The sequence below is a fragment of the Rhea pennata genome, chromosome 1 (genome assembly GCF_028389875.1).
Source record: "Rhea pennata isolate bPtePen1 chromosome 1, bPtePen1.pri, whole genome shotgun sequence".
Classification (NCBI taxonomy): domain Eukaryota; kingdom Metazoa; phylum Chordata; class Aves; order Rheiformes; family Rheidae; genus Rhea; species Rhea pennata.
Window position 1 is genome coordinate 83,505,739 of NC_084663.1, and position 12,868 is coordinate 83,518,606.

Below are 12,868 nucleotides of genomic sequence, written 5' to 3' on the forward strand. Positions count from 1 at the left end.
CTTGTCCCTTTCCCTTTCCCTCAGGAAGCTTCTACCAATGTCTGTCTGTGGGAACACTGCCATATATGCTGAGTTACACTCCTACTGCTTGGTCTTCTCACTGGAACTGGGCAACTTCTGAGCTCCCTCTTGGTTTATCAAGTACTGTCTTAGTGAGGCAAAGGGCACAGGACAGCAAAATTCAAATTTCTGTGCAGGACTCTTAAAATTATTTACATCAGATTCCTTTATCAGTAAAATTGGTCTTCTGACAAAGAGCTCTGCCTGTTATCTGGCAATCTGGTTCAGAGAGCCAACAAGGTTGCATTCTTCTTGCAGATCCACTTTTTTAAAGTCTGGCAGTTATCTGTTTGGATCATGTTTTTTCTTCTGTAAACAGCACAGTTCTTGTCAGCCTCAATTCTGTCTAGCACTATCCTGATGAGAGAACAAAAAGAACCTAATGAGTGGTCAGCTTTAAATTCAGTACTGGATAAAATTTGCTGATAAATATATTAAGCGAAGGGTTTGGATGAAGCATGAGTTAACCCACTGAAGCACAGTTCCTCTATTTCCACACATAAATAGGATGTGCACCCACAGCCAAGACTGTTTGCTGCTGAGAGATTGATGCTCACAAACATTAGCATAAGAAACATGGGAAAATCTCCACATGCTGCCACAGTGCTGCATTGTAATCGTGAGAGGGAGGCGAAGGACCCTTCAGCTGCATGAATCCCAGGCACCCAGTCTACATAACTGGCATCACATTTGACAGAGTTTGTATGCACAGTCTGTACATGAAGAGAGCTTCCTGATGGTGACTTTAGTGGCAGAACTATTCAGTTATGTGCCTCTGCATCAGTGTATACATGGGCTGTGGCTGTGGTTGATTTTGCGGACATAAAATCAAAGTTTCCAAAATGCTCAGCAGGATACAGTTGACATGGCATTGGCCATGGAATAGATGTAAATAAGTGCTTGAGACTGCAGGACTAGATCTATGCATCATGAAATTAGCTTGGATTCAGAGTTACATTTACATGCAAAGTAACATGCCTTTGCTTTTTTTAAAGACCTTCCCAGCCCTAGTCATCACCTGTTTTCTCTTACTCCATGATTCTCAAGCCAACGCCATTGTTTCTTCTTCTCTTGAAACTTCAACCCAATCCATATATACTTGGTATCTTTCTCTTTATTATCTATAAATTCCTGCGGAGCAAGTAGAAATACATTATTCAACAGCACAGCTTTTCTGCTGCGCTCTGTCATTGTTGTCTCATGTACAGCTTTTCCTGTAGTCCCTCACACGGAGAGCTGGGGTATGGATCCAGCCATATTGAAGTGGTGCGTGTTCTGGCCCATACACATTGACTAGCTGCAGAATTTCTCTTCTGTCTGCCAGTCAGGCTGACTAGCTTCCTGTCAGCTTTCAAAACTTCTCCACACTTGAAAATGGCCTCTGGTACTCCTCATTCTAATGTGCGAGGTTGCAAAGCCTTAAACTCCAAAAGATCTGTTCCTTAGAGAATTGCTCAGTAGAGCCATGACCTGTTTTTAGTGATACCCGGCCAGTCATGTCCCCCGAAAGAGGTGTGAAGGAGGTTTTACTGTTTGGATTCTCATTCAGTGCTGAATGAAGCCTCTCCTCCCAGAGGCAAGTGATGGAAATGAGTGGGAAGCCTCCAGAATCTCCTCCTCCCAGTCAAAGCTACTGTGGTTTCCACACTTGCCTCTCTTGTGCTTCTTCAGCTCCACCCTGTAGGTCCACTCCAAGACAAGTCCTGCCTGTAAGGAGTTAGATGCTCTGCACCTGATGCTCTTGCTTGGCTGCACATGCACCTGTTATCTGGGCAGTGCTTCAGGGTTCACATGGCGAAATGTTTGACTAATGCAGGTGATTGTTGCAAAATTTTAGGGCTACTGCAAGACTCACCATCTCAATTTCATCTTCAACAACAAGAAGTTGGGATTTCCTAGCCAGACAGTTTCTCTGGCTGTCATCCCAGCTTACAGCCTCCTCAGAGAAGTAGTAACATCTCCCCCTGTGTAGTTGCCACCCTGGTGGACACAGCTCACATGTTGTTCCTGTGGGCAGGGAAGGGGGCAACCATTAGCTAGCACAGTGGCTTGTTTTACTTGCCCTGTAGCATTTAAAGTTATCTACCTGGCTGACTGGTCCAAAAGCAGTTCATCCTCTCTCACAGGCATGGGTTTACTGAGTGTGGAGCAAGGGTTGAAGCTTCAGTGTCCCTGCTTTCCTCAGTTTCCCAGTCCTTTGCCACGGTGCCGTGCAGTTGAGCATTCCCACTGCATACCACCAGGCTCTTGTTACCTTGTTGGTGCCACATGCCATATGGAGAGCAGAGGGAGAACCTAGAGGGCTCCCCAGACACTGAGTCTCTTCTTCCTCCCACAGACCCTTGTGAGAAGACACCATGTGATGCAACATGAGGTGGATAATGTGTGTTTGGCACAACAGATGTTTGAAAGCTCAGGTACTTTGCTGAGGTCTGAACAATGGCTATGGAAATGTATTAAATAAGGTGAACGCTGTTATTCCCAGGTTTACTTTACATTTCACTAACAGCATGTGTGAGCATCTTGGCTTCCTCTAATATTTTGAAGTAACAGTGTCTATATCCTTTTTCTCATTATAAAGAATCCTTAGAAAAGCATTACGATTTACCAACAAACAGATCCATGACCACAAGACCCTAGGAAGATTTTCTTCTACTTGATCCTTACAAAACTATATGAAAGTTAAATTCCCTCCTGCTTTTTGCAAACATACAAAAAACTATTGGCTTCAAAGAGTTCTCCAAGACACAGAGAGGATCTGAGGCATATGGCATTTCTGAAGGCAGCCCCTGGCAGTTCTGCTGCAAACACAAAGAAAGTACTGCAAATGATGTACCAAAAGAAGGTCAAAACTATTATCATTACAATGTCAGTTTAGATCCTGTCACCACCTCTCTACAGTGACACCATGCTCTGTCAGTAGTACTAGTAGTTTCCCATAAATTGCAGAAATGGGAATAAGAGACAAAAAAGTGTACACACAGCATGTGTTCTGTGTTATAAAAAGACTAACTTTCCTTACCCTCTCCTTCTTCACACAGTTCCTCCATTAGCCATTTCAGTAGCACTGTTGAGTCAGCTTTCTCTGAAGAAATGTGATTGTGAGTGCTATTAGGACTATACTGAGACAAACTTTCCAATTTTTCTCCTCTGCCCTTCACAACTTTAACAAAAAAAAAAAAAAAAAAAAAAAAAAAGATTATGGTTAACAACAGGGTCAAGGAAATGTCATTTTTATATCCAAGTTCAGTGTGTGTGTGTGTGTGTACATAGAAAAAGTGAGTACTCAGTGATGAGTATAACTGTCTGTCAAAGGGTGTAGCTATTGAATAATATAGCCAATATGGCTATTGTGCCATTTTTGACAGTTGAGTATTTAAAGAATATGTGATATTTTGGGGGGATTTAAGGAGAGTTGGCAGGGATGCAGGGATGAAGTTTTTCAAGATTTTTTTTTCTCCTAGAAAATTAATGACTTCCTTAGAACAGTTCTTGTATAACTGGATTGCAATGTGGGTTATGATATTACTGGTGCTAGAGAAGTCTGATTAAATGAAAAAAAGTTTTAATCAAGGAACTTTTAAGTCTGCTTTTTTTCTATTTCTTCAAATCTGTAAAGTAATTAAGGGAAATGATCTCAAAATGACATCATGGATGCAACTTTTAACTCGTAAGTGAGGAAGGTCAAAGGTTCTGATTTGAAGATTTTAAATGTCCCTATATAGACCTTTAGCATCACTGATGATGTGTAGCAACTCCCATTCATCAGCGCTCTATATGTTAAATGACAGATAACAAATGTTCCCTTTGGAATGCTACATTTATCTTCCTGTATTTATGTATAACTCGACATCTTTAATACAAATTAAGGGAATTTTTCTTTTGACAACATACTCCGTGTAAAATTTAACCATACCTGCAGTAAAGAGATGAAATAGGTGCTATGATCTACTCACATTGCTTCGCTAGCACAGCCGTAACACCCAGCAAAATGAGCATGAGGACTCCCAGGATCATGGCCACATAAAACCAGGCTGAATGCTGACATCTGAAACCTTCAGAAAGCCAGGTAGAACAGCTTAAAATCTTTACCTTGTTAAAATTAACATTGCCTTTATATATGCCAGTTCCCAACTTGGAAGCAATATCGAAAATATCTGTCTAAGATCTTTCTGCCATTTAAAGTATTTAGGGACATTTTATTTATTAACAATTTGCATTTCTTTTGCATAAGGGAAAGTGAAATTAAAGGATCATTTTGTCAGAAAAAGCAAAAACTTTTGAATTAATTATTCCATTAAGAATTACTGAACTGTTTATAGGAGGAAATTCAGTACAAGTAATACAGAAAAATCTGTGACATAATAAAAAGTATTATCTGGCAATTAGATTGCAGTGACCAGGATTTTGACAGTCCCACTAATCACATATGGCTTCCTACTGTGGGAATTGTCAGTTAAGTGGTAGATAAGCCGAGGTGGAATTTCCCCTGCTGCAGTGCTCTCTGGGCTAGTGAGCTCTCCTTTAATCATGTCCTGGTAGCACAGCTCCAGTCCCATCAGCTTCCCCCAGACACAGGGAAGCCCATGGGCACTCTGAAGGATGTCCTAACCCAGTGCCTCTTTCTCATGTATACAAAAATATCAGGGACTTGAGGAAATGAATCCTCACTTTGTCCTTCGAGATAATTTTTTCAAGCACTGCCTCCTCCCACCTACCCACCTGTAGCCTGTAGGATACTGCAGAGCACTTTAGTGGAAGCACCAGGAATGGTTGGTGGTACATTACTCCTCTCTATCACACTCTCCACAGGAAAAGATGCAAAACTGGTAAAATGCCTCCTAGGGCTGAGGACCAACTTACATGAATGTATACAAAAGGCGAAGATTTCATATTGATAGCGTATTACCATAAACTGCAGCTAAACAAGTACCTCTCTAGTTGTTTGTCCTTCATCAGCTTCTAACAGTGTAAAACTCGGGAGAGGGAGGAACCCATGCAATTTTGAGTCAAGGTGCCATTCCAACAAGCCACAAAGTTCCATCTTTGTAATTACTGTGTTCCTGATCTTGCCTCGTTCTTTGACTGGCTAAGGTGTATTCTGTAACATTCTTTTTCAGTTTGCAGTTTTATAGACCATATCTTGTCTGGCAAACTTTGCTCAGTGCAGAGAGAATGAGAACCATCAGTTCACAACCAGCAAATAAAGATCTGGATATTACACTGACTCCCAAGGCCAAATCTGCCCCTGTGACTTTTCCTGCAGAGACATAGGAAGTTTGTACTTACATGAGAGTTCCTTGAAAAATGTGAAATTTTATTGAGGCCGTGAAATCCAAACTGCATTAAACCAAACCCCAGTTCAGTAACTTTTGATTCATTCATGAATGTTCTAATCATAGGAATGTTCTAACTACAATTATTTTTAAAAAATACTTTCTTCCTCTATTCTTAGAAAAACCCAAACAAACAAAAAACCCTCACTGAGGTTAGTTTAGGGCATAAAAGCATTTTAAAAATTATTTTAAAAGTCTCAAGATTATTTTTACAAGAAAAATGTGTTTATCTAAGAATCCAGTGAAAAGGAACATGACTATGAAACGATATCTCAGTTCTTTGTTGAGAGGTTGTATATAAAGATTCCTGATAACACATTTTACTGTTGGCTAATAGAAAAGACTATAATTAGTAACTGACAACCAAAGAAAATAGCACAATACCAGAAGCGGAAGCCTCTGATCTGCTGCTCTCTCTGCGTTTCGGCGTCACATGCAGTTCAGCGTATGTGATTGTGTTTCCTGTAAGGAGCAGGGAAATGCTGACATTTGTGATTGTGTGAGCCACTAAGCAAAGAAACAATCAAGAAGCATGTAGAAGAATGAGTCCATATACAAAGGGGCATGTGTTTCCCAAGTTGTTAATTCAGCTTTTTTTTTCTTTTTCTTTTTTCTTTTCTTTTTTTTTTTTTTTTTTTTTTTTCTATGAGAAAGCAGGCAAGTTGGTGACTTATCATTTCCTGCTGGTGTTAGGAAGCAATTAAAAGCTTTCCCCATAATCCTTGCTTGAACTATATGAGTCCTGTGTGGTTGGACAAGGAGGGAGCTAGGCAGAGTGAAAGATAGGTAAGACCCCTGGGTGTTTCCATAGCAAACTTCCCAATGTTTCTAAGCCAACTCAGGAAGCTCAGGAAGTATCATAAGAGTTTGAGGCATAAGAACTGTGACTGCTGCATGGAGCAGGGAGAACCCATAGGGAAAACTGCAACCTTTTGTAGCAAGGTGATTTTTAGGGGCATTCTGGGCTTGTGAAATTTCATGCCAGAACAAGACGTGATGCCTCTAATAGCAGGGGAATAGACTTGAGGATTGAAGACATTCCTTTCCACATGCACATTACTAAAACAAAACAGAAACAGCTTGATTTGAGTTAAAAGCACATACACCCTTTATTAAACACTTTTTCAATTTTGTTTTAGCCAGATATTTTGTAAAGCTATTTGCGAGTTTTATGAAAGATATTTGCATCTTTGGGGCTGTGGTTTTCTTTCCATAAATGGTGAGATTTAATCAAGCTGAATCAAGAATATGTTTTTGTGCTACTGCCTTAATTTGTGATTACTGGGATTTTAAACAAGCGGTAAGCACTTTGTGTTGTATAAAATCTCACTGATCAGGGAAAAGCCTAGCAGCAAGGAAGAACAGAGTTTCATTAGGCTGAAATGAGGTAGTATTTGATATGGGAGTTGCTGGTGTTGAGAGGTTTTACAGTTTAGTGTAAGAAAAATATAGAAGAACTGGCTGGTAAATGATATTCATTCATATAGGCAAGACCTACTGTGTTTTAGGGGATGTCAGCTAATACAGTTTGGTGCTTGTTTTATCACAATTTATTAGCTCAATGAATTATAGCAAATCTGTAAATTATGTTTAAGTGTATAGATAAGTAACAGTCTGTTGTCAAAACGAAATGTTCGTAAGGGCTTTCTTTCTTACAATGTAAAAGTTTTTCAAAAAGCAATGAGGATTTTTAAATTTTAAAATGCACTAGCCTTATAAATGGTGATGCATTTTCCTAGAATAGATATTTCACAAAATCTGTTCCTGTTATTAAATATTTTCTCTCTCAAATAAAGATCCATATCTTTAAAGAGTGAAAAGATCACCTATCTCAATGTATGAAAGAAAACATTCTCATCTGTGACCTGAATAGTTCAAATAAAAGTAATGCTTCTATTAAAATCTATATTGGTACATGATCATTTGGACATGAACTCTTCAGAAGTCAGCAAGTAGTTTCAAAATGCCCATGCAACCTTAATTTTGCTAGATGTTTATATGTCCTTACCTAGTTTTGCAACAAGCCTGAATTCTCTAGGTGGACGTCTCTATCACTGAAACTGAAATTTCACTTCATTTCTATATACAAATTGTAAAGATTTACATTTGCTGGAAACTTGTGCAAATAGGGAGTCCTTCTGGCAGGTCATTTGCTCCAAAGAGTCGGATTTTACAATAGTCAGGCTCTTACGGTCATCTGGATACCAAGCTGAATATAGACCAACAGTGCACCCTCATCACAGGTAATACAAGTTGCCTACTAGGTTGCATCAGTAGAACCATGGTCAGCAGGATAAGGGAAGTTTCTCTCCTGTTCCACTTGGTGCTGCAGAAGCCACACCTGGAATATTGTGTCCATGTGCCATCAATTGAAGAAAGATTTGGTGAAACTGGAAAGGATCCAGCAGTGGGCTAGTAAGATGGTCAAGGCCTGAAGCACATGGAAGGGCTGAGGAGGTTAAGGAGGAGGACAAGAAGCCAAGGAAGAAACAAATACCAGTCTATGACTGCTTGTAGGGTAGCTAGATGACAGAGATTAACTCTTTTTGATTTGTTCTGCTGTTACAGAGAAAAGGTTCACGTGTAGTCATTTATGAAAGATGATCAGGTCACTCTCTAACATTTCTTGAGTAAACTAGGAAGCTTAAACAAATATTTTTGGAACTCTTTTCTACTTTTGAACATCTGTTTTGAACCACAAGTACCTGCTAGTTCAGTGATGGTTTCACCAAAGCATGTGAACAACCAGTTTTACCTCTAAATTCCTTCTCACCATTCCCTGTTGAGCATCCAAGAGTCATTTCATCCTTTTAGCTCAGATCATTTAACTGAGACCTGAGATTCAGCTTACTGTGTAGTAACCTTGCTGTTGACTTTCAAATTGGAACAGGATCATGACAATCCATTTCAATCACTTTCCTGAGTGCAGCCTCCCATCTTGCAGCTGCAGACATCTTTTATTTCTGCATTATGTTAAACATATGGTTTAGCAAATCCAGTTTATCAAGTGAATTTGAAAGGTTTCAATAACTGAGCTTTCCTTATCATTGTATGCAATTTTATATTTGCAACTGTGCCATCAGTGATTTTTATATTGTTTTCTGTATCATTGTAAAATAAATTGAATAGCTATTGAGATGAAAGTAGATTCTGGGAGAACTCCAAGAGACTTCTCCCTTTAGATTTTCCCATACATATGCACTTTTATATGGTAAATTACATCTAATCATCTTAAACTTGCACAAAATACAGCCAGGAGAAGGTGATAATGTATCAGTTTTGTGGATTCATGATCTGAAGACTCCCCTCAGGTCTGGGAATCCACTTCTCTGAACATTCCCCTGTCGAATTTGGCATGGTGATTAATCAGCCACCTACCCAGGTGAGTGCTTTACTCATGTTGAGGGGAAACCTCAACACCATCTTGAAGCTGCTTCTTTTTCTGTAAAATAGTCAGACATCCCTAGCCAAGACTGAGACTACCAAAAATACAGCAAAGGGAGGGACCTAAGTACCAAGCCATCTTCCAGGGGAGACTTTAATGTGTCTCAGCATGAGGATATTTGCTAAAAGGAGAGCTTATAGTGCTCACCACTGACAGGACCAGGACTCGTGGCCAATGCATTCATTCTGGGGTGGAGAGTCTCGCTTTGAATGCTGATTTCAAATTCCTGTTCCAAACTGGAGGAAGTGTGGAAACTTCTTTGTATAGGATATGGTAACAAGTGGATCATCTTAGAATCATAGAATCGTAGATTCAGTAAGGTTGGAAGGGAGATCATCTAGTCCACCCCCCCCCCCCCCCCCCCCCGCTCAGCAGGGTCACCTAGAGCATGTTAGACAGGGTTGCATCCAGGCGGGCCTTGAAGATCTCCAGAGAAAGAGACTCCACAACCTCTCTGGGCAACCTGTTCCAGTGCTCCATCACTCTCACTGTGAAGAAATTCCCCCTCACATTCAGGCAGAACTTCCTGTGCTTCAATTTCTGCCCATTGCCTCTTGTCCTGTCACACGGGACAACTGAAAAGAGTTTGTCCCTATCCCTTTGACACCCTCCCTTCAGGTACTTGTACACATTGATAAGATCTCCCCTCAGTCTGCTCTTCCCCAGGCTAAACAGGCCCAGCTCTTGCAGCCGTTCCTCATAGGGCAGATGCTCCAGCTCTCTGATCATCTTTGTAGCCCTATGCTGGACTCTCTCCAGTAGCTCCATGTCTCTCTCGTACTGGGGAGCCCAGAACTGGACGCAGTAGTCAAGATGAGGCCTCCCTAGGGCTGAGCAGAGGGGCTGGATCACCTCACTCGACCTGCTAGCAACACTCTTCCTAATGCACCCCAGGGGACCATTGGCCTTCTTGGATCTTGTAAGACTTCATGTGTTTAATATGGAGAAGCCATCCACTTCAAGTTGCCTTAACCCCAGTAGCTAACTCCATGCAGGAGAGCACTACTTCTAGCTTTCAGGGGACAATCTCTCTCTGAGCAAGCTGTACTTTGCATCTTTGGTCTTTTCTATTAGCTACTTTGGGCAATTCCTGCTTATCATGCCGGATTTTATGATTCCCAACTCTTCCAATAGCTGCAAAAGCACCCCCCCATATATTTCACTGAGAATCTGCTACACAACAGAGAACTTAATGGGGAACCTTAGAATTAGTCATTGCAAGACTTGCACTAAGCTTAAGCCTTGTGAACATTACTTGACATGGCAGTCACACTTCAGGATTTTTTTCTGAATTTCTTACTGAGTTTTTACAAATTCCAAAAAAGAATTTTGTGGAAATTCTCCCATTCTTCCTGTGTTAAAAGTGACTCCTTTTTGATCAACTTCCTGGAGTAAAAAAGCATGGCCTGACTGAATGATTAAGTATGAATTTCAGGCAAAGTTTTAAAACTTCAAAGAAGGAAAAGTAACTAAAATTGATTATTTTTAATTTTCTAATGCAGAATAATATGGCTCAAGTTTTTGTCCATCTCAGTAGCAATAAAACCTGTGTTAATAGGTTAGTATAATAGTGTGTTAATGATGGAGGCAGAAGAGTAATTGTCACCAGCGAGTATTTCTAGTGACGTTCTAAAGTTGCTCAATATGCTCAATACTATTTAGTGCTTTTTTCCCGATTGTGTCAAAGTAAACATAAAAGTCATTACTGATAAAACATGAAAACAATAGGAACTTAATAAAGGTAAATAATGACAGCCATACAACTGACCAGGATCGCCTGGTAAATTCAAGCCTATTCAAATAAAGTATTTCTGAGTATAGCAAGATATAAGAATGAGGGGAGGTGACCCTGAGATCTATAAACAATGAAGGAAAGATTATTTAAGAGAATTTTATCTCTCTATGCAGCATAACAGACTCACAGTAAAACTGTGCATACCCTTGTTACCCATATTTTTAAAGGAGTTAGAAACACTGGAGAATGTATAGAAAAGCACCAGAAGAATAGAGTTCTATAGAAAATTAGTTACAATGAAAGATTTAACGGCAATGGAAGAGTTGGAGATGACTTGTTTATTGCAGCCAATATCTTTACAGAAGAAAATGTTGAGTGCTAAAGACTAATAAACAAGAATTTAACAAAAATTGTCTGGATGTTAATGAGATCTTTAACTGGAATTTAATTGGAAATTAAGACTTGACCAATTCAAACTCAAACTTTTCCTTTAGTGAGTACTATTAGCTGATTGTCAAGGGACGTTCTTGGACATCTTCAAATCAAGATTTGATGCCTGCCTCCTTCTGAAAATAGATGATATTTTGTTAGAAAATGGGGTAAAATTCTGAGTGAAATTCTGTGCTTTTATTTCTACAGGTTACACTGATATGAATGATATCTACAAATGCATGTATATGAAGAACAATGTAGTATTTTCTCTTACGTATATAATTAAAGTGAACTAATTCTTATTTAGGGGAGAAAGCTTCTGTAAAAATATTTTTTAAATGTTTCTATCATTTAATTGCATGCATTCAGATCACCATTATCATTATTAAACTTCATTGCAAGTGAAACAATATGTATTACAAAAATGCTTCTTATGCAATGTTGTTTGCTTAATTACATTAATTACTATTATACCTTGAAAGCACAGAAATGTCATCTTACTCTGATCACTGTATGTTTCCTATCTGCTTATAGTGAAAACTGTAGTTTGCACTAGATGTGATCCAGAATTTTGACAAAATGCTTTAAAGAATGAATTACATTGTTTCCAAGTACTGGAAATTCTCTCTTGAAAAAACAGGACTTAAATCATCTCCCTACCCTGCATATTTACTTTTTTTTTCTTTTGTTATATGTGAAGCAGTCACAGACTGATAATGTGGTTCTGGGAAAATCACTACTGGAAAATCAAAGAGGAAGAGCAATAGGTTTTAGGAGTCATTTGATACTTCCTTCAGTGATAGTTTTTACACTTTCAGCTGTAGTTTTCTGATAGGGTTACTTTACTACTGCTTTTCCATGAAGACATCGTAAAATGCGTTAATTTGATTTTTGAATTAGATAGTAGTTTAGTGGAGCATATTCTAACAACTTTTGATCTTAATATTTATAATAAAAAAAAAAAGATGCTCTTTATTCAAAATTTGCAATTATTGTTTTCATCCTGTTATTCAAAACACTGGGCCAGAACTGGGACATAGTTCTGTAACAATACTGACTTAAGACTAGCTTTACTGATTTGTTTCTCACCGTTTGCAACTTCTCACCCTTACCATGACTTCTACATAAAGCATTTATAGCATTTTCTTAGTATTATCCAACAGCAATTTAAAACAGAAAAGAGAAAGAGAGAGAGAGAGAGGGAGGGAGAGGGAGAGGGAGGAAGAGAGAGAAGACACTATACATCTAAGAGCTTTACCTGGAGTTGATGTTTGAGAAGGAACATGTGGTCTTTCCCGCCTAGGTAGCATTGCTACATCTGCATAAGTGACATCGCCTGCCATTGATGAACAGGTCCCTCTGAGTTTTGGAAAGATTTGGTTTAATACAGTGGATTGCATCCTGTAAAAGGTTTGCCTGCCTCCAGAAGTATACGTACACTGTGCTATGGCTCTGAGGAAGGCTGAGAAACAGATAAAAGGAAGGAAGTTACTTCTTTCAGTACAGCTTCAAAGCCTATCTGCAGCCACCATTCTGTCTCTTCTTGTATCATCTCTTGCCCTTCAGAATACAGGAGAAAACGAAGATGAAAAAAATCTTTTTATTAATATAAAAAAGCCTTTTTTCCCAAAATAGAGCAGTGTTTCTAAGGTCTACCTAAGAAAGGACTTACATAGGTAGAAAAGCTCTGCTAATTTACATAAGCATAGCTAAAGCAATACAATCACTGGTGTGGATGTATTATACTAGTGTGCATGATCTTACATAGCTTATTCACCTAAAAGGAAGATAAACAAGATACATATCAGTATAAGATATTTTGGGGCTAATGCAACTGCAGCCACAGCTAAAGCTGTAGAA

The 12,868-nt window shown here is 39.1% G+C and overlaps 1 protein-coding gene across 1 annotated transcript; it reads right to left on the reverse strand.

Moving 5' to 3' along the window:
* Window positions 1-235: 235 nt before the first annotated feature.
* Window positions 236-12,351, reverse strand: LOC134137870 (killer cell lectin-like receptor subfamily F member 1). The gene is made up of 7 exons (XM_062570996.1): window positions 12,267-12,351; window positions 5,781-5,858; window positions 4,017-4,115; window positions 3,083-3,223; window positions 1,916-2,067; window positions 1,079-1,191; window positions 236-417 (listed from the first exon to the last, which is right to left on the reverse strand). Exons 1-7 carry the CDS (start codon window positions 12,349-12,351, stop codon window positions 285-287), a joined length of 801 nt encoding a protein of 266 aa, XP_062426980.1. The 3' UTR covers window positions 236-284.
* Window positions 12,352-12,868: the final 517 nt, after the last annotated feature.